This window comes from Melanotaenia boesemani, chromosome 8 (genome assembly GCF_017639745.1).
Source record: "Melanotaenia boesemani isolate fMelBoe1 chromosome 8, fMelBoe1.pri, whole genome shotgun sequence".
Classification (NCBI taxonomy): Eukaryota; Metazoa; Chordata; class Actinopteri; order Atheriniformes; family Melanotaeniidae; genus Melanotaenia; species Melanotaenia boesemani.
This window is the reverse complement of record NC_055689.1, coordinates 18,093,661-18,116,676: the sequence shown is the minus strand read 5'-3', so window position 1 is coordinate 18,116,676 and position 23,016 is coordinate 18,093,661. Positions and strand designations below refer to the sequence as shown.

Here is a 23,016-nt window from a genome sequence, read left to right as displayed (position 1 = left end):
TTGGAGATAAATGAGACACCTTGTGCCAAACCACTGAAACAAATTCAATCTGAATGTTTTGGTTAGAGTCATGTATGTAAATATGATTTAAATTAAATCTAAATATTTCTTGGGGGAAAAGAAAATAGCTTTGTCTCACGTTGTTTTTGAGGGTGTATTCAGAAGTGATACTATCTATCTCCTCTATGGTATAAGAAGAAACATCCAGGCCTGGGGGCTGACTGTCATTGATCATCAGGAGCTGGTAATATTCCTCATTAGCTGGAAGAAAGAAGAAAACATCTTTTCATCAGAGTTTGGTCAATACATAAAAAGAACATATCATGTTCTTGGAGACCAGCTATGAAAGAAACTGGTATTTTAATGACAAAAACAAGTAAGATTCAAACATAAAAATGATGAAGTCATACTGATGTCAAAGACATTTTTTAGTGATGAAAAGTGTCTGAGGAAGGCTGGAACACGTCACATTCTGCAAACTCATACTGAGAACTGTGCTGCTGAACCTCTACCCACCCATTTCCATCTGCAAACATTTTAAAAGTGTTAAATTAAACATTTACAGACCATTAGCTCCAGAATTGCCTAGAAAAATGTTCCCTCCAACTCAAAGTTATGTCTTTTGACTGATGGACTATAAACTTTTTTATTTTTGATGGTACAAGACCAAAGTGCAGAGAAGGCAGACAGAATGTTGTCTTAATGCACTACATACCTTCTACCTGTTTCACACAGCGAAGGGCGTATTTAAGGGTGTTCAGTGTGGTAGACTTGTTATCGTGTTTCTTCTCAGCTGGCAGGTGAAGCTTCAGCTCTTTCAGAATCTTGAGCACCTCCTTCTGGGTCTTGGCTTTGGCAGACTCTTGACTACTGCATGACAAACATGCACAATCAAGAGTCAGTTGTGAAAACAAGCAGAGCAGTAAAGGAAATAAAATAATTAAGAATATAATTAAGATTTTATGGCTTGTGTCAGTTTGGAGACCACTTGTAGTTTCCTTAACAAATCCTGTGTCCTGTGACATTAACAGCAGTGCTGGTCAGTGAACTAACCTGCAGCCACTAGTTGAAGGGTTGTCTTGCTCTGAACTCAGCAGACTGAAGGCGTTTGAGCTGCTTGGAGGAGACGGACTGTGAGAGTTGGAACTGTACAGGAGAAAAAAGGACAGTGGATTTAACATTGCTGACTGAATATCAGCAAAATGAAGCAAAATTACTTCCATTACCACAACGAGAGAGAGAAAGAGCGAGAGAGGAAGACCATTGTTCCTGAGTTTTATTTAGTCGGCCTGCTTTTGAGCCCTTACTCATCAAATTAACTTTACTAAAGCTCAAATTTCACATGATTCCAACATGCATCTGAGGTACTCAAGTTACCATCAACTTGAAAAGTAGAAGTGTACTCATTTTCACTCTATGGAGTGTCATTAAGTTAACCTAAAATAGAATCTGCTGTTTTTTTGTTTTTTTTTTTTGCCTTTGTAAAAGTGCATGGGGAAAAGTCTGCATGCAGCTTTGTATCTAATTCGAGTTACAAAAGAAAGAACACTCTTAAGCTGAGGTCCATCTCACCTACTTGAGGACCAAAGTGTGTCTGCAGCTCAATGGCTGCACAGCAGGAAAGCACTGCTAAAGAAAGAATAAGGGGTTACAGCACATCAGGGGAGACCAGTCGCTCATTTGGTGCTACATCTGAGAAAATATCATCGTCAGTCTATAATGGTTATTTATTCCTAGACTCCTGTGTGACTCTAGCTTCTGACTCCCCAATTTTAGACCAAACATTCAACCACTTGAGTACTGCTTTAGCAGTATGGTTAGGGTCATTTTTGTGATAGAAGGTGAATCTCCTTACCAGTCTGAAATCTCTAGAAGAATGAAAGAGGTTTTCCTCAAGACTTTCTCTGTATTTAGCATTATCCACAATTCCCTAAATTCTGACCAGTTTCACAGTACCTGACAATGAAAAACATCCCACAGCATGGTCCTGCCACCACTATGCTTCACTGTGCCTGTGCCAAACAGTGTTTCCCTTTAAGGACAAAATATACTCAGTGGCAGGGTCAGTGTAGTCAGGTCAGGTCAGTGGTTGTCGGTTAATCTGGACTTTGCTGGTTTGATCCTAGGCCTGTTGAGCTCATGTCACGGTGTCCCCTGAGCAAGACACCGAACCCCAAATTGCTCCTGATGGGTCATGGTTAGCAACTTGCATGGTAGCTTCCGTCATCAGTGTGTGAATGTGTGTGTGAATGGGTGAATGTGATGTATAATGTAAAGAGCTTTGGGTATCATTCCAAGTTCCAGGCTATATATATATATATATACAGACCATTGATCATTTTACCATTTTTTTCTGGTAGCACTGGGTTTTGTTCTGAAGAAATAAATATAAATTGAATTAAATATATGAATTGTCTTTAGTTAATTTTTAAAGATACCATTTTTTAATTTCTCTTCACAAATTGGGACCATTTTGTGTAAGTACATTAAGTTTAAAAAAAAGAACACACACACACACACACACACACATTTAAATTCCAGGGTGCAATGCAAAAAATGAGAATAACACAAAGGAAGTTGAATATTTTTACAAGCCACTTTAACAGGAGGATCTAAATTTTAAAAATACATCATTCCCAGTTTCAGTGGTAGTGAATATATGTAGAAAGGATTGCAGACTTGTTTGAGATTAATAGTAATAGAAAGTTAGTCCTGATCTTCAGCATTCAAGGTGAAAAGCTAGGCTTTGTGCTGCTAATTTACAACTACAACAGATTTTGTAAAGCCATTTTTTAAACCATACACTGAATGCAAGAATATATATTGCCAATAATAATGGTTAATTTTAGACATAAACAGAAGGTGTTTGACCTTAGCTTCTGGGAAGCTTACTCTGTATCTAACCAGCAGTGTCGTCCTTGACTTCATTGTGCTCAGATGTTATGATAACTTGAAGTTGCCATGATAATCACCACCACGACAACAACTCGCATGACCAATTTTCCACAGTTAGGTCAAACTGAGCCCCTTCTGTTCGCTGAGAAAGGTGGAGATTTTTAACAAAGTTCTGAAAAAAAAACGTAAGGCAAAACTAGATGTATTATTTTTGTTAAACTTTTCAGTTCTAGTTGTCGTGTCTGTGCTCCTTCAGCTATTCTAAGAGCCTGCAGCTGAAGAATAAATATGTGATCTAAGGTGTTAACCCACAAGCTTTACTCTGCACTAATACTCTAAAATCAGCAGCACTCAGAGGCAGGGACTCACTGCAATACAGCTTACTACAGTGTATATAACAGCCTTACCCAGCTAAAAATAGGATTCACCTGTACAAATAGCCTCTCCAAGCATAGGTGGGTCAAATAAAACCTTAAGTACTCAGAAATGCCACAGCTGGTTTTAGACAGGACAGATCGAACATGTAAGTAACTTTATTATCAGCGCTTACAGAAGAAGGACAGCAGCTACTGTTTGAAGAGTTAGTTGGAGGTACAAAAAATTGCAAGAACATTCAGATAGTGTTCTTAAAAAATAAATATGTGTTCTGGCTTCCTGTCCAATGATTCTAAAACATTGCTGTTGCCATATAAAAGAAATGGTTTGGGAATAGAAAATGTCTTCTTCTGTTTCCAGAGTTCAAACTAAATATGAGAAACTGCTTCCAGCTTTTATGCCTCATATATATGAAACAAATTCCCAAAGGATTGCAGGTCTGCTGCAGCTTTTTTCATATCACTATAATAGCTATAGCTATAACCTTATTTTGTCTTTTTTTCTTTTTCTATTTGACTTTTTTATTGTATGCATTCCTGTTTATGCATTTTATTGATTCATTTTCTTGACCGCTTATTCCATTACGGGTCACGGGTGAGCTGGAGCCTATCCCAGCATTTTAACAGTTGAGAGGCAGGGTACACCCTGGACAGGTCACCAGTCTGTCACAGGGCCAACACAGATGGACAAACAACTATTCACACACACACTCTCTCCTAGGGAGAATTTAGAATAACCAATTAACCTATCATGCATGTCTTTGGATGGTGGGAGGAAGCCGGAGAACCCGGAGAGAACCCACGCATACACGGGGAGAACATGCTAACTCCACACAGAAAGGCCACCACCCCCCAGCTTCGAACCTCCCCCCAGCCGAGGCTCGAACTGGCGACCTTCTTGCTGTGAGGCTGCGGTGCTAACCACCACACCACTGTGCAGCATTTTAATTTAGTAAATTTTATGCTTACAGCAAGGCTCTTGTTAATTGTGCTCTTGTTTTGCCTTTTTTTGAGTATAAATTTGCTTTCTTAGTGAAGACTGGAAATGACTAAGGTTGATTTCTTGTTCAAAACCCGCTGACAAAGACTACAGGAGTAAGACCACATTTTCAAATAACTCACTTTATTGAACCTTTTAGGGGATGAATAAAGCTTATCTTATCTTATCTTAAGTGTAAGTTATCATTTAGCATCAAGTAACTGCAGAGAAATTAAAAAAATGAATGAGACACATTTCTGTCCTAGATGTTTAAAGATGTTTAGACCTCCTCTCTTAGTAAAGATGTTTATTTCCACTTGTCTGAGAATCTGCTCAGACACAGTTTTGTATTTGTTCAGATTTGTTATAAAGGAGAGGAGTCCAAGGCTGCAAGTGGCAAAAATAACTAAGACAAAAAAACTCCTTCACAACTGTAACATTGTCAGTTGAAGTAGTACAATAAGTCAGATAAATGTTGGCAATCCACTGAACTCTGTGGATGTAGTCCACTGTGATGTATTAGCGAACAAGCTTAACAAAGACTATTAACAGCTGTCTGAGAAGGTTACTCACCTGCACTACAACTCAAGCTACTATGAATAACCCGCTTACATGCTAAGAATAGACAACATCTTCATAAATAGCCTTTCCAAGCACAAGTAAGTCTAATTCTATCAAAATAACCATAAGCCTGAAGAATGCAACAGCTGGTTTTGGACTAGGCAGTCTGAGCATGTATTAGTGAGTCTGCAAATCGAGAAAGAGACAGAGACATTTCAGCTTATTTTATGGGAGCAGAGGCACAATCGGGATAAAAATCTGCCCTTGACAGATTGTGTCTGCCACATGAATAACACAACAAACACTTTGCATATAAATAGGGCAACTCCAACAAGCTTAAAATCTGGTATATTTTTCCACTTTGTGTGATAAATAAACAATAACTAAAAAGCTAACTCGAATGAACCAGAGCAAGACTTGCAGAATGAAACTGTCACAAATAGAGAACCAGTTTGCTTGTTTCTCCTTTCTACAACAGGTTATGTTTGAACATCACATATGGCCAGAAATGTAATTCTAGAGACTTTTAACAAATTTACTTAATTTTACCAGATTCAACTGGTTTCCTATTGTAGGCAGAACCAGAATCCTGGTATTTTATACAGATATATTATGGAATCATGGGATCACCATGGGCTGCTAATAGTGATTTCTTTGCATGTGTGTGTGAAATTATTTCTGATTATCAAAATGTTGATAAGATTTTGATTAGAAATTTATACCACTCATACATATAACACACAAAATACCAGGATTTTCTGCATCTGTCTACAAGGTGAAAGCAGCTGAATTTGGTGGAATGAAGGAAATAGTTAAATATCACTATGTTTCCTCCAAATTAAATAACATTAAAGAATGAATAACTTTAAACTGTAATGATTAAGGGGTAAAATAGATAGTTTTAATGGCAGTCAATTGGACACGTTTGGCCACGAAGGTCACCTGAGGAAGAAGCTGATACTTCATAGAAAAATACTAATGACATCAAATAAATTTTGCTGTCAAATGAATAAAAAATGGACAAAAATGTCATGAGGAGGACATGCTGTAAAAGTCCTAAAGCAAAGTGATAACTGAAACCAACTAAGAAGAAATTTATTTTCAACAAATATCATTTTTTACACAGTGGATCCTTATCTACAGGACATGTTTATCTGATTAACACTATTGTGCTAACTACTGAAAAAAAGTAAATAGTTACAGTTAATATTTACTTCATTTGAAAAATAACTGTGTTACTTTGTTGATCACTTACACCATAGTAATGCATTACTGTTAAAAGTAACTTTGTAGTTACTTTTGTAAAAGAACATTAAAAACGCTCCCATTGATATCCTTATAACTTATATAAAGTGTTGTATGAAATAAAAAATAAAAAAAACTCAAAATGAAAAATTATTTTTCAACTATAATTTATTAGTCAGGCCAACTATATTTCTCCTACTCTTTATTATAAGTATTTTTATTTACATATTTCCTTAGTTATTTGCGGGCATTATCACTGTCTTTCTGTCAAGTGAAGTTGGGCTGGGCTTCACAAAGGGAGCAGAGGAACCCTCAACCCGCGAGTGACCATATTTACAAGCGACTTTTCAGAGAAATAAGCTCAACAAGCGGACTTTGCAACACTGCTCATGTTGAGCTGCATCGCCGCTGTAAACAGGAAGAAGCGCACAGCTGCTGGACAAAATATATTAATTTAGGTAGTAACAGACAAACGCACCATAGGGTAAAGGTAACTGAGTTACTTTATTTGAAAGAGTAATTTATTAGACTATTAGCTACTGAGAAAAGTAGCGACTTTATGCGTTACTACCCAACACTGCCAACTAATGATATGGACAAAATCTCTGAAATGACACAATCTTTATATAGCAGTAACATTTAATAAATAATACTTGCTGTATTTATGATTATCCTTTGTTTATGTTGTTTGTCTCAAGAATGAATTAAATAAACAAATCTAATCTAAACCAAAATTTAAACGTGAATACACAAATGTAAACTCTTCACTTCAACCCAGAGGAAAACTACTCTTTGAGTCTGTAAAAAAACAAGGTTTGTTAACTGATGTGGAAACAGTGCTCTGTATTTGTTGCCAACTAAAAATGTAGCTGGTGAAGAAACCAACCACCAGCTAATTTGGACTTTGTGGAAAGCTACCTTATCTTCATAATCTTCTCACAGTCTATGGAAAAAGCAGCCGATGAAGCAGACAACAGGTGTGCTTTGTGATTTCACGACTCAACAGATCTTTATTTTCCACACCTGATGTTTGAACATGATGCTGCAGGACAAGAACAGGTGTAATTTAAAGCATTAATATTAACCAAAGAGTGACATGACTGGACAGTTCCCAGCCACTGTTATTGTGCACGCTCGGTTGTATGGAAAGTAGATGCACCCGATCCATCATATTATTGGAAAAACTTATTTTCCAGCTGCGAAAGACTATGTTGTTTATTTTTGTTTTGCATCTGTGTTTCAGTTTCTACAAGTTAGATTTCACTTTCATACTGAGCTTCTGTTTCTAGGGATGTGTCACAAAAGTCAAGGTTGTAAAAGACTATTGTTGTTTTCTTTATAATACAGCCTCTCATTTCCTCCTCTTTCCTGTCTCTGTCCTAAATATGTTTCAAGCATTTTTCCAAACTGAATATAAGCACCAACAATTACATATAAATGCTTTCATGCATTTTCTAAAATGTGGGACTGTTTCTAGGACTACATTAGCCTATGTTGCACTAACCCAATCGCAGCTATATTTTTAGTGATATGGGTCAGTAAAAGCAGGAGTGTTTAGAGAAGTTTGATCTGTATAGAGAGATGTGGAGAGGCTATTGAGGGAATGGTTTATCCTTCCCAAAAAATGGGTACAAAAGGTTAGAAGTTCAACTGCAGTGAGGAAGGGGGTGCAGAAAAAGAGGAACAATGAGGGGAGTGGAAAAGGAAAGCGAGAAATGGAGGGATAATAAAAATCATCCTGCCAGCACATGAGCAAGGTAACTTCTACGTAGGAAGCTGATCAAACAGGAAAGTGTGGTTTGTAAAGAAGTCTAGATATAAAGGATCAAGTGAGTTAAGTGAGGCAGAACTAAGATGGAGAAATACGTCAGAGACGTGACTGTCTAACTCCACCCGGATAAACATACACAAACACTATGTTGCCATGGTAAGCAAAGACCGTTGGAGAGCGTCACACAGCCCATATGGCATTGGATTAGAACCAACTCCCAGCCTCACAAATGACATAAATATAGGTTTCCTACTGGGAGATAATGTCATTTATTTTTTTCCTCTGTTCTGGTCTTCTCCTAGGCAGACTGCTTAGCATATAAAGATAGTTTGACCATGACGTTGTGAGAATATTTGGGTGTTTTACAAACATTTGTCCTGGTTATTCAAACAAATTGCTTTCATTACAAGAAGCAAGGGATCTGGCTGGCACATGTAACTCTACAGTCACCAATAACTCTTTAAAAAGGAGGTTTGTTTTAGGTTAGGAAAGTGTGTCACAATTGGACTGTTTGTCTAAAAACATCATACACACACATTTTAACTTTAAGATTTGGAAACTATATAAGTATACTCTAGTCAGGTACCACTACTACACTGAAATGTGTCAACCTTTAAATTCTCTCACATGAGATTATTGAGAAAAACCAAAGTTTTATGTCCTACATACAAATCAGATGTTTTTTCTTTTTGCAGACGTTCATCAAGATGGAGATACAAAACAAGATTTTGTACACGCAGAGCTGTTGAAAACAACCACCAACTGCTCCCATCAGACAACAGCTGACTCACTTGTGCGTAATGTTAGCATGAGATCTAATTTAGGAAGTGATAACCAGATCTGGTCAAAGGGAATTGAGCTCAATTAATGCCCACTTGGCTTAAGTGTCAAGGTAAAATGGGATGACTAACAGGAAGGGCAGATTTACTTTAAGTTCATCCATTGGTCGTGCTCAACTGGCAATGAAAGTGTCATTGAGAGCAGTGCCATTTACGGGCTATTATTCAAATGTTAGTTTTGCAGGGTGGGTGGGGAGAGGGAGACAACTCATGGTCAGTGAAAATGAACAAAGCAGGTTCATGTACGTTTTAAACGCATATCCGGTCAACAGCTTGTTGGCCATCATTGAGGTTTTGGCTCACTCATTTGCAGACAGCAGTCAGGGCTGACAAATGCATCCGGTGCTTATAGTTGCATATATTATCAGTGGAAAATGTCAGGAACAGACATAATTTCTCATTTCCATGCCATCTATATGTACATGCCAAGGTTAATGATGAGGTTCAACAGAAAACATGAATAATTCCCCACCATGAATACAGGTGTTCCCTGTAACTCACGACTCCTAAATGAATTCAGTGCTATTTGTAGCTTTTTCTGTCAGACTTTTTGGCTAATGCTTGGGTTCATAAATGTATTTCTTCTGGAGCTGCATTACGATTATTGCCTTTATCGCAAAAAAAGTTGGGAGTTGAATGACTGTGTGGCTAAATCAATAAGCCTGAGTTTATAAGCGGCTGTCTGACCACAAAAACGACAGTACTGTCGCTTTCAAAATAACTTTTCCAGTCTGCTATGTAAACTTTACAAACTGTAACCTTTGGTCTTCACCCTGTTTAGTTTCGCCTGTTTCTGAGTGTTCATCCAACTGTCCTGAATGTTCTGGGCAGGTTTGATTTAATAGTTTATCTTGACCAAATATATTTATAAAAACAAAGCGGGTTAGTGTGAGCTGACTAGACTAAACATCCCTAGATGCAGGGAGGATTCTTGCAGGCGTCACTATACCAACAAGAAGAATGGTCTTATCTCTCTCTGTTTTTCCTTTCTTTTTTTTTTAACACTCAAAATCATAATAAGTGTGCCATTAGAAAAGTCCGACCTATTAATAGATTTGTTTTTATCACTTGCCTTTTATTGCTCTCAGAAGATTCCAGCAGGGCTGAGTCTTTGCTGTTGCCATTGGAACTGCCCACTGACTCGTGGCTGTTGCTCTCGTTGCCATGACTCTCATTGCCTTGGCTTTCATTGCCATGTGATTCTGTCCCACTCCCGCTGGACCCATTGCTTTTCATCTCCACATCTTCTTCGGGGAGCAATCGAGAGCGTGCATTCTTCCGAATGTTGTGTGGTGAAGCTGGAGGGTCCTGACCACTGCTGTCACTGCTCTCTGACAGGAGGCCTAGGTCGGGTCCAACTTGGCTGTAGCCACCCATTCGGTGCAGCTGTGCGACTGAGCTGCAACCTGAGGCCCCCCTTGGCATGGAGCCACTTGAAGTGGATGGCCTGCACCCTGAGGCTCCATCCTGGTCCTCTTGCACCGGGAAGCAATAGGGTTTGGAGTCTGAATCCACTGACATCAGGAGGAGTTCCACCCTGGGCTTCTTATAGGTTAGTTAACGGGAAAATGAAATAAGGCAATCACCCCATTTCTAGAAGGGCAATGGCCAAGTGAATGAAAGAGGGAACAGAATGATCTGTGGAGAGAAAGAGATCATAGTATGTGTTAGAAATTAACAATGTAAATATGCACATTTTTAAAGATCTGGAAATAACATACTGAAATCTAGGCACTGCAACAAAAAGTACTTTGTAAATTAGAGTTCAAGGGAAATCAAACTTTTTTTCAGATGTATATATTATATAATAAATTCAGTCACATTGCAGTGTGGTGATGGTGCAACTTTTCCTGGACAGGTAAATGTTGGCAGGAAACAAATCAGTTAGATCAACTGAATTTTACAGCCTGCACAGGAAATTAGATTTTCCCCTAATGTGAAGTCACGAGCTTCTTAAAATAGTCCTCATTAATTCAATGTTTGACTTGTGTTCAGTTAGTCCAAACATTTAACACGAGCATGATACTTAAACTCAGGGAGGCAACTGCACAACACAACAGATTTGTATGTGTGCACACATGCTCACAGTTAAAATATGTTTGAGACTAAAATCAATCTGCACACATTCTCCTTCAAATAGGAGTCTAATGCCTTTTGTCTGGTGTGAGATCAGACCACATCACAGGGTTTACCCCCTGACCTCTGAGAAGCCCTGCAGATTCCTCTCTGATGTGCAATGAAAGCCTCTCTGGTTCAGACAGTGTGGCCTTTAAGAATAGCAGGTCTGTCCCGTCTGAGCCCTTCAACCCTTGCAAAGGATTTTTCACCTTGGAACAAAGAACACTAGACAAGATTTATCTGCCAGCAAGTCGGTGGCCAACAATGTGGAACTTTGCCCTGTTATATGTGATCTCGTGTGAGGCAGCAAAGAAGGGTTACAGACATAATGCCATGCAAAAAAAAAAAAAAAAAAAAAACTTGTGCAGTCTCAGATAACTGCATCACATGCTTGTCAGATTTTCAAACAGTACTGAATGGGAACACTTTAAATTACAGGAAGTGACAAACACCTTATCTTTGGGGAGAATCAACAATAGTGTGTTTGCAATAAAACACAAGGAACGCTGGAAATTAACTATGATCAGTAGTAGCTATGAAAAGTGATATTGGAGCATTTTGTAAAGCTGTTACAGAGCAATGACAAGAAAATGAGGTTCAAAGTTACCACAAGTGTGTATTCCCATGTTTGATTGGTGATAAACCATGGAATGCTTGAGAGGACTAGAAAATTCCATGCAAGTTATAATATAACAGCCCCCTGTCCACCCACAACATGTACTACACGTGCAAATCCAACCAGATGAGATAAAAAGGTTGTGCTTGCCCCTTTAGTTCTTAATGATATACTTTTGTACTAATTATGCTGCAGTGATGTATATAACCCCTGGTTTCTCTGACTGTCTCAGCAGGAAGAACTTGCAGACATCTTTGGAGTTAGGTATCTGAGCTAGGATTTATGTAGATTTAAGTTTGAACTTGATGAAACTAACATTAAGCTAAGCTGGTAATTATCATCAAGCTTTAAATATAGAGCACCATAAAATAAACGATCACTCTGTTGCTGAGCAGCATGCTGAGCCACAAAGTGTTTGTGTATAACTGTCATCCTGCTGCTTTTCTGGGATAAGCTGAGAAGACACTGGCATGGCTTTTGACTTTCTTTTTTTTTTTACTTTTTTTTTTTACTGGGCAATACACATCCCAGTGTATTGCACAGTCTCACAGATTGAGATTTCAAGTTCAAGTCCAAGTCCATGCATGTACAGGGGTTTTTACATAAGCTTCATCTTCTGCGTCACTCAGATTGTTGTCTGAAATATGCTAAGGATGTGTTGACAGCAGAGTTAAGACTGTTAGTAGAGTGTGCATGTTTTGTTATAAAGGCATTTTATGTTAAAATGTGCTGCCCTTACAGTTATGTCCAAATATTATGTTGTCTCTCATTATTAAGCACTTTTAAAAGACTGTGTTGGGATTTATTTCTTTTTAATCACAACTTGATTGACCTTCATTTTACATTGGTTATATTAGCCTGAGAAGTTCATCCTTCCTAACCTACACAGCACATTATGGAGTTATTTCAGAGCTTTAACTATCAGACTATATGACTGTTCTCTAACAAAAAACAGAATAAAGCTAACACAATACCATCAATTAGCAAGAACTATTTTGAAAGTTTGTACTTGTATTAAGCATGTTTGAAAAAGAAAAGTGCACAGGAGTTAAATTTGTTCAAATTAGTAGTTAAAAGAACTTTTGAAAAGACATTTATAAAATGTCCCTAGCATAGCTGAAGTAAAAAAAACAGATGCAGTGTCCTGATTTTCCATTAACAAAACTATTGTGTGCATGTTCAAATGCTGGTTCAGCTCCTAACCGGTATCAACTGGAAATCAAAAAGGTTAATGGATTATGCAATTTGACACCATGGACATACTTTGGCATAAAAAAAAAAGTAAAACGACTGCAGCAAGGTACTTGTTATTAATAGTTAACAATTTTGTTGGTCTTATCAGATGGCAGAGCACTGAGAGCACACTATTCTGCTTATCACTGAGCTGCTTCAAGCTAGGCTTATTTCCAGTGGCTGTGCTGAACTGGGTCAGCATTAGCCAGTAAGTGACATGATCAAAAAGAGTTGAATGAGAAACCCAGGGACTGTAGTTTGGAAAATGCCTAGTAAGCTAAAGTGGAGCAAACAGTTTGGCAATGACTCAATTTCTGAGGCTGAGGTTTTCCTGCAGGACACAATAAATATCCCCTCTACACAGAGCACTTTATTAGGCAAAGTGGACCATCTAACCAAGGGGCATTACTCACCCAAAGTACTTCATATACTGAACATTCTGAACAAATAGGTGCCCCAAGGGTTTTTTTTTGGACCAGATCAGGACACTGCATCTGTATTTTTTTTTACTTCAACTATGCTGGGGACATATTTAAGTTGCAGTTGTTGCTGCAGAAGCAACAACTGCAACTTAAATATGGTCCAAAGTTAATAAGCTAACAGCCAATTTATCTGATATTCAAAGTCCAAAAGTTCACAGTAGCTACCACCTACCTGCCAGACTTTCACCTTATTGGCTTACAATCAGGCCAAATCTACTGGCTCAGTACCAGCAGACAGAGATGACAAGAGTGAGGCAGCAGAGCGGCAAGGAGGAGGAAGACCTAAGTATGTCTGATACTGAGACAGACTGACAGATAGCAGGACGGTCATCAACTTAGTTTAGGGCAAGAATAGACAGAGATATACAGATTGTAAACAATTTTCTCTACATTTGGCATGAGTCTTATGAGAGATGGTGAGAACACATATATTATTGTCATGGCTAATACTGACAACTGATTAAGTTTAACTGAACTTAATTTTTTTAATGAGCAAGGTTGCTTAAAAAAATACACAGCGTAGACAAATGTCAGTTAAATATATTTGTGCAGCTGCAAACCAAAATCCCCATCATGTAGGGCACATAACAGAGTAAAACAATCAAATATTTACCCTGACAACACTGAAATGGTTATGAGGTGGCTCTCTGGACAGACTATTTCATTTGAACAGGGCAGTCGCTTTGGTTTTCACACGCTAACAAGACTGAAAAAAAAGAAGTCATAAACAGTGGTTTAAAATGAGTATTTACTGTTTAAAAACACCTTTTACCATGTCTTATAAGAACCTGTGATTGTCTAAACGAGTGGCTCCACACGTGGGGTCCGGTACCCCCAAAGGGGGTCTCCCAAAGAGTATAGGGAGTCCCGAAAGGCTTTGAACATTCATAGCCATTATGATTAATGTCCACACATTTCCCCTATTTTAATAATAAAAAACGAAAACTATATGTTGTTAATTTAACTTTGGCTGGGGACATAGAACTCAGCTAGAATACATTACTCATGGTGAGAATCTCACTTTTGAAAGCATAAAACCAAGCATGGTTTCAGCATGGGGTGGGGCAGGGGGCTCCATGGCTTTTTAGTGTTTGTATAAAGAGGGTCCTCAATGAAAACAAGTTGGGAACCACTGATCTAAACAACTTGTGCAATAAATACTGCAAAGGCTAATTCAACATCTGAGTATTTCATTTCTTCTACATCATTAATTAAATTTTTGCCATCCAGCTGAGCTGCTACAGAGAAAGAAGCAGAGCAGATGATAACCTGGATATAATCTGTCCCTGTGGGGAAGCCACTCATCATTTTAAACTGAGTTATCTTGCAGAGGTCCTTGATGGATACCCTTTTTCTGCAGAGTCACTCAGTCATCAACTTTCATTTACATAATCTATGGACACATGTGACACATATCATGTCAGTTATAGTGTTTTCTGGTCGAAGTACACAAAAGGTGTCTAACAGGGTAGAATAAGAACCACAACTCAGTTCAAGGTTACAGATTGCTCTTTGTGGTAATTCAATTTAATTCAATCAAAACCTTATTTTGGGCTCATGGGAACATGATGCGTACTTGGCCTTTGAGTCTTTTTGGACTTAAAGGGGAAATCATTTTAAATAAATTGCATTATTTAAAAAAAAAAGAAAAACTCCATTTGACACAAAACCATTAGGGATATAGCTTTAATCAAGGTGGGAAATTAAAATCTGATTTAATCTGTATAGATTAATGTCATCACAGTTTGTCTGGACCATTGCAAAACAAAGTCTGTGATTCTTACTATTAATCTTTTAATGTGTTGTCTTTATTTTGTAGGTAATTTCTGATCTTTACCTGTCTGCCAGATACATTCATCCATTCTGTAAAAATCCTGTGAGCTTTGCACAGTCTTTTTCAACCATGAAATCCAAATCATCCACTATACATCAATCTAGCTTGGCAATGTTGCAAACCAATTGAATGAGATAAAACAGTTATAGGATGGATGGATGGATGGATGGATGGACTTAACTTTAAAGGGTGTAACACTCATAAACCCACCAGATGTGACAATGAAAAGTTAAATAGTCTACAATTCCGAAAAACACTGATCCTACTTGTGACTGGTTCAAATGAAGTCCCCCCCCCCCCCCCCCCCCACATTATCAATTAATTAAAAAGCCATACAATCCAGGATCAACAGTTGTTGATAAGTATATATTATTGTTTGCTTTTACAAATGTTCCTTTACTTTGTTTAACCTTATACAACTACTTCAGCTCTACAAAAAAGTTTATTATTTCCAAAAATCTTTTTTAAGGGTTTCATTCACTGTGCCAGTCTGTGCCTGACCCACCCAGCAAAAATCTTAAAGACCCGCCCCTGTTTAAAAAAATAAAACAGTTTGAACTTTCATTGTAATGTTCATGCTTTAATATGATTTTTTTTAAGTTTACATACATTTTACTTGTCTTGGTCTAATAAACAGAATCAATTTTAGACTTTGTTTTAACTAACACAAGCGTAGTAGCCACCATATGGCCGGAGAATGGGAGAAAAGACGGGAAGTGTGCGGTGGATTACAGTTGGTCTGGACCACCGGCATTCCTCATATAATATGGCTAGCATGTTCCGAGGTATGTGATATTCCTTGTGAAAGAACTACGACACTAAGTATGAGCAGAGCAGAAAACAGGCACGCAGACGGAGACAGGAAGGAACCACGTGAGTGCTGATGTCCGAACTAAAGCATGCTTCTGTCAGTTGTGTCTCAAGAGGCATCAAGAGGAAAAATTAATCCCTAAAAAATAACGTTAGCTATTAGCTCTGTATCAACACTTAAAGTGTTTTTACATAAATTATCATCGGAAAATGTAAGCAAATACGACTGATAACTGATGGAGGACAACAGATTGACGCAGTGGTCGCAGCAATAGGTGATGAGTGACTGGTCCGGATGGATGCGCAACCACGCTTAGTGAACAGACCACTACTTTGGCTACAAGTGCTGCTGCAAGTTTCTCTCCTTTACTGATCATACAATTGTAGCCTACAAATAATTAATAAATCTGAGACTATATTATGGGAATCATATTCTTTAAATATCAATTTTAAACCCACACAACACCGACAGCTCATAGACTTAAATCTGGTGGGGTTTGTTTTAAAATCAAACTGTTTTCAAAATATCCTCCTCACTATATAGCATTAATTTGAGCTTTCTGTAATAAGTAAGTGACTATTAATCTATCATAAGCACTTCACATTTATTTTCATCTGACGTAAAAACATGCACATGACTGCTCTGGTCATCACATCTAGCTACTGCGTCACCTCAACACATCTTATACAACCATCACTGAAGTTACAGCACTCTTTCAGCGACGTCATGCTGAAGGCATTCATTCCTGAATAATGGACTTATATAGCCGTATTTTGGTGTTCATTCAGACTGTCTCATTGGTAAGTCTGAATATAAAATGACAATACAACATTAAAGCAGTCTGAATTCCCTCCTGTGCATCAGTGGCTGCAGGGAAGTTTTTGTAGAGATGGCAACCCTTCCGCTGATTGCAGCATTAAGATAAACACTCTGGACTTCTCCCTTGCCAACCCCTTTATGCGTCAGTCTTCCTTTCTCCTCCCTCGCAAGTCACAAAGGGTAAGCTGAATTTGGCCACATGCTGCATGGCTGTTGACACAGGATCTCATTATAAGAGCCTAATTTAAAACTCAATCCTAAATGTGAATAAATTTATAAACCTTTTATTATTATTTATTATTGTTATTATTATTATTATTACCTCTGATTTTGCGTCATACGTTTTAGTATAAGTTTTAAGCCAGCTGTTATACTACACTGGTTTGCCCTTTTCAACCTAAGACTAAACATTAATTCACCATGAAAGAAAAGAAACACAAAAACAGATGTAAATCAGAAGTACTTGCCACCTTATTCCCAGACAAGAAGCAAAGTTGCCTTTTAGGATTACTCAATGTCAGTTCAAACAGCTTAAGTCTCTTCGTGGAGAACCGAACCATACATCGCAAATTATCTAATTGGACTTGCATGTGCTGCATCAGTAGACTTTTATGTAAGGGTTATGCCGGAATTTTCATGACAGTGACACCACAGTGCACGTCTACAATGCTCCATATGTGAATCTGACATCACCGCAGTCACTCTGCTCTAGTTACGCCGTCACCCCACATCACTTTTACAGCTGGCTGCTTTTACTCTTCTTATATAAAGTTCCCGCACGTCACCTGCGGTATTTCAGCTTGCATCACTGCTCCGTCAGGCATGGACCGGGGTTCCGATTCGTTGTGCGAAACAGGGTCGGTGTCCACGCAAAGTCTACTGACTCCTCACGGTGACACACTTATGCAACTTTCATCCTACACTGACAATCAAGATTTGATATATTTTGCAAAGCGCAGCTGTGTTGTCCATATCTTACATGTTTTAAATACGCAGCAACTCCGCACGTTATAGCTCAAGTAAAACTCCACTCACCTGATAAAAAATGCAGTCTCGCTGTTGATTTAGGTGTCTCAGTTAGATAAAGCCTTGTTGCTGGAGCTCTTCTTTTCCTGACTCCTACTAGGGATGCGGTACGCGTGCCACTGGACCTGGTCTGGTTTGGTTCACCACTTCCTTCAGTTACGCCGTCCACTCCACACACAGTGCCCTGCATCTACAACGCAGTCAGTGACCTCATTTCGAGCTCCTCCCTCAGCTCCTCCCCTAACTTTACATCTATTGGTCTACACCACCGCCAACCGCTACCACACAGCAGATTAAACCTATCAATATAAAGAGGGTTGGCGCGGGCGAAGGCCCAGAACAACGCTCCTTGCTGCCATTGGTCCGAACTGCTGTCAGTCCCTTTATGTAAGGGTGTCACCGCTTTCACGTGGAAACCCACGGCTTCTCCCGGCATGAGAGCTGCGAGAGCAAATCACTACGACGCAGCTGCCGGTGAATGAAGCAGTGACGATGGTTGGCTCACAGCGGCTCAGAGCGACCGACTGTTATCTAAACGGTTATACAAGTGTGTGTATGGCAATGTGGGTGAACTGGTGTGCGTGAGCATAAAAGTTCCTTTACTCCCTTGTATGTTATATGACTCGATGTGTCTTTGACTCTGTAATCATATTACATAAAAAATAAGTTGAGCAATGTGACGTTGCCGTTACATTCAGCTTAATGTGCGTCACAATGCGCGCTGCGTTAAAATATTTGGCACTAATAGCAAAGTAATACTTTAAAGAATAGCATCACTGTTTTTGACCAATTAGGTTTATTTTTTAAAAGGAGTTTCCAGCCTCTTCATTTCACCAGATACTGACTGTGGAGGTAAATTTTAAAATTCGTTATCCTGCTTGAAGCTGGATAATTATTATTGACTTTACTTTTAGGCTTTTGTAACAAAATGGGAGTGGGACCCACTGTGCTGTGCACCTGCTATATTAGGCTAATTCTATTACAATATATATATATATATATATATATATATATATATATATATATATATATAAAAGTTTAACACAGCGTACATACATAAAATGCTCATATTGTCCAATCTTGACTACGTTGTATGGGATACAAACTCTCCTCTTCTGTGGAGCTGCTCAGACAGTCCCTCTAGTGGCAGGATTGTTCTAAAATTGGACTTAAGTCAACTCCGGTCAAATCCCTGGCCTGTGGTGAATGTATAACTTTCTTTGGCACCAAAGTTTGACATCCTCTCATGTAAGTAATGTTACAAATGCATTAACCTTTGTACTATAATATTATTTCATCATGTTCTGTGGATACTAGAATATATTCAATGCCAGCTAAGAAAGAGTGCCAAGTTTGAAATGTGTGTCAATAGAAGAAGCCTATCTTTTTGTTCTGATAGCCTATAAATACTGTGTGCTCACGCTACAGCTGGGAAATGTTTTCACTGAATGATTTCTCAGATAGTTTTGGCACTAATTGTTTTTCTTGGTCCAAAGTAATTAAGTAGAAGGCGAGAATGAATTCCATTTTAATCCCACACACCTTGAATCGCAAAGAAAAAATAATGTTGATGAGTAAATATGAACCCCATTTTATTACGTAAATTAAAAACACCTCCAGGCAAATCCCTCTTTGCTGCTTAAACATCAGAATGAAATGAGTGATTCTGTATCTTTTTATTACTAACTTATACAGCTCCATATACAGTTATATAAGACTATAATACATAGAGTATAATAACTGTGCAACAGTAGAGGTAATTTGTTAAAGGGATAATCAAAGCCCACACAGCCCAGTTCTCTACATATACTGGCAGCTTACATCACACATAAAAGTCAAACATGTTGGTTTTGTTCAAATTAATAGAGCAGAATCTTTCTTAAAACCAATGAAAAATACTGCTGTTCTTACCAGTGGAGTGAATAATTGCTCCTGAGCCACCATCTCTTTCAGTATCTTCCCTTACTCAGACTCTGTTACAACAGAGAAGAGAAACATCACTCTTTCTTTTTGTAAATACTTTAGTGAACTTATTTGCCTAATTCTCATAGAGCCTTTGGCGGCTAAAGAATGCCAAACAATTACATTCTTATGGGACTTTTAATTCCTCAAAAATAATCTCAATGACAAAAAAGTGCAGCTTACTTTGGAAAGGATGATGAGCTGTCTTTGAGTCCTGTTCCTTGCTGTGAATGCGTGATAGCCAGTGGGAAAATTGTTAACACTCGTCTGGCTGGCAAATGGTGGCACTTCATAACTCATCCAGCACAAACTCCCACAAAATGTGTAAGTTCATCAGTCAGCCACTCAGAGCCATGGGTATCTAGGACTGTACCATTTAAGGTTCAGCCAAAAAGGACCAATAATCATCTCACAAACACAACTACAATCTGATTGCAGGTTTATAGAAAACACTAACCATCTGCACCTATGCAGGTACACCTTGCATCAACTGAATATCAATGAGGTAATAAATGACCTGTCAGCTGTGGAAAGTTATCACTTCATAAATATAAAAACACTGAAATTTTGCTTCATTATCACTCATTTGTACGCAATAATGTTAAATTCTGTTAAAACCACCAGAGATAAAGTTATACAGAACATAAGACACTGATTAATTTAAATCAGTAAAATGTGTAAAGTTGGCTCACTGTTTGGTGCATAAAAACTAAGTTGATATGCTAATATTTTACACTTAGACACAACAGTCAGTATGTATAAATCACTTGTGAACTACTTTTATTTTCGACAGAAAAAAAGGACAATTTAAATTGTTGCATAGGTTTCTTCATCAATAAATCAGTGAATGACAGTGTAACAATCTGTACTTGAACTACAAAACATGTTTTCAGAAGAATTAGAGCTATAGATGGCAAATAAATAAATAAATATTGATTTGTGCTCATCACCTTGTGCTCTATGTCCTTCTGAACAAATTTTGATATTGCTGCTGTGGAATTAAAAAATAAAAAAGGAAAACTGTAGATGGTATCAGAAACACAATGTCTTATTATTATATTCTTTCATCCACTAGCACAGCCAATGACAAAATCAGCCCAAAGAATTTTCAAAGATCCACAAACTTAACATAAAAAGAACAAATCAGTCAAGGATTTCCTGCTGCCATTGGGAAGATGCTGCTCCATTCCTACATAGTCAGTGACGCCACTGAACAAGGATTAATAATGTCTATGTAAGCCAGTGATGGCTGACAGATATGAAGAGATCTCATGATGCAACATAAGCTTTCTCCATGTTTGGTGCCTGAAAGTAAAAATGTGAGAGTGACGTAAATCGGCCCAGCAGTCAGTGCTGTTATCAAGGCCTCCACGGAAAGAAGGGCATACCCCGGTATGAGGGGGTGGAGTGAGACTGCAGCCATACAGTTTGATCATCAGCTCCACTAGAAACACTCAGACAGCACGCTGAGGAGAACGAACAGTGAGTCAGTTAGGATCATACAAGTTAGGTGCACTGAGTACTAACAAGAACAGGAACATCATGAATAAAATAAAAAATTAAAAGCTGTTTACATGTGTCTGGGAAATATAACAAGTGTGGTAGTTGACAAGAACTGTAGCTGAACTTTCGAAGAGTGCTGGGGTCATATACACAAAAAGAATATCAGCATGAGGATCTACATTCAGCTTGCAGTTTGTTTACTCCTATTTAAACTAATTCAGTTCAATACAACAGCCCTACAATTAATCCTTAATGGCAGGTTTACATTAAAAACAAAAACAGATAATCAGCCTGATTAGCTGACACACCTGCTGAAGTTCAAACTGACTTAAATGGCTTTGAAAGTGTCAGGGTTGTTTGTGCCAGATAGGCTGGTCTGAACATTTTAAAAACTGCTGATCTACTGGGATTTTCACTCCTGACCATCTCTAGGGTTTACAGAGAATGGATTGAAAAAGAGAAAATATCCAGTAAGCAGCAGTTTTTAGATGAAAATGCCTTGTTGAGCAGTCAGAGGAGAATCTGCATACTGGTTGGAGATGATAGAAAGGCAACAGTAACTTAAATGGTTACAACCAAGGTATGCAGAATACAATCCCTGAGCCCTCAAAAAGTCAAACCTTAAAGCAGATGGGCAGCAGAGGACCACTCTGGGTGTCATTCTTATCAGCTAAGAACATGAAACTGAGGCTACAATTTTCACAGGTTCCCCAAAATTGTACAATAGTAGATTAGAAAAATGTTCCCTGTTTGGTAATATCGTGGCACGATGGACCTAAAAAGTGTTATTTAGTTATTTGTGTGCAACCTAATATTGTTGCATCTTTCAAAGGTTCTTATTAACTTGAAAGCAGGAAAATGAGTTTGAAGGATATTACTGATATTATGAGTGGTAGAGACTTAATAGAAGGCTGTATAGAGTCACAGTCCAAATAAATAAGCCTCACTTGCTCCCTTTATCTTGATCTTTATCAGAAATTTAATTAAAAGCATGTTCTTTTTAAAGGACCCTGCTTTAAAAGCACACACATGGCAAAAATATGTCCTCCTTTGAGCTACTTTTGTTGTCAAAAGACCAGACATGTTCACAACAGCATGTATAATACAACCGGTACAGGGATGTTGATATAAACTACATCGTTTGTGGTTATACTATATGTGTATTGTCAATCCACAAATAGTTGACATACAGTATTGGGATTGTGTGCAGTAGGAGGAAGAAGTGCACTCTCTCACACACTAAAAAAATGCTGAAATCTTCCTCCCACTCAGATATCAAGTGGGGGTGTTATTGCCATGGTTTGAGCTACATCTTTTGCACAGATCCTGGGAACAGGGCTCCTGGGAGGATGTGGAATCATTTCTACATCATGTTACAGTATTAGCAGCACCTTGAGATGCACTGATGCCAGATCCCATTACTTTATATTTTTAAAATGGTAGTGGTTAATTTTTTGATACCACAGCACATCTGGAATAAACACAAATATAAACCCATGACTAATTTATTTCAAGTGAGTTCTGCATTAAACAGCTGTGTTGCCAGTGCATCCAGTTAATTATCTGATACTGCAGCAGTATGTTAGAGAAAGCTAGGATGACATGACTTTGTGACTCAAACACACCAGTGTTTCTCCCCCAAAACCCATCCCCTGGCCCTGAAAAACATGATGAGATTATTTGAACGAAGTAACACAGAAACATTGCATCTGTTTCCACTCATCAATAATACAGTACATAGCAGGCCCAGGACACGCCAGGTCTGGCTGTAAGCGCACATCAGAAAGATTTTAAATGTGAAAAACTCCAAAAATAAACATAATAGGGAAATGAGCACACTTACTAAGTGAAATCCAATCCCTCAGATTTCTCAACATAGAGTGTCACCCAGCAGCAACCTATGGGATCAAAAGTTTCAAGTGTAAGAACCCCCACGCCCCTTTGAATT

The 23,016-nt window shown here is 38.2% G+C and overlaps 1 protein-coding gene across 3 annotated transcripts in view; it reads right to left on the bottom strand.

Annotated features, from left to right (window-relative positions):
• per2 (period circadian clock 2) overlaps window positions 1-17,782 on the bottom strand; it is a 30,086-nt gene extending 12,304 nt beyond the window's left edge. For all 3 annotated transcript variants that reach the window (XM_041993370.1, XM_041993371.1, XM_041993372.1), the window contains exons 1-5: window positions 17,613-17,782; window positions 9,737-10,302; window positions 1,054-1,146; window positions 716-870; window positions 140-261 (exon numbers count right to left, since the gene is read on the bottom strand). In XM_041993370.1, coding sequence (XP_041849304.1) covers window positions 140-261; window positions 716-870; window positions 1,054-1,146; window positions 9,737-10,185 — 819 coding nt within the window. In that variant the 5' untranslated portion in view covers window positions 10,186-10,302; window positions 17,613-17,782. The remainder of the gene's footprint in view (window positions 1-139; window positions 262-715; window positions 871-1,053; window positions 1,147-9,736; window positions 10,303-17,612) is intronic.
• Window positions 17,783-23,016: the final 5,234 nt, after the last annotated feature.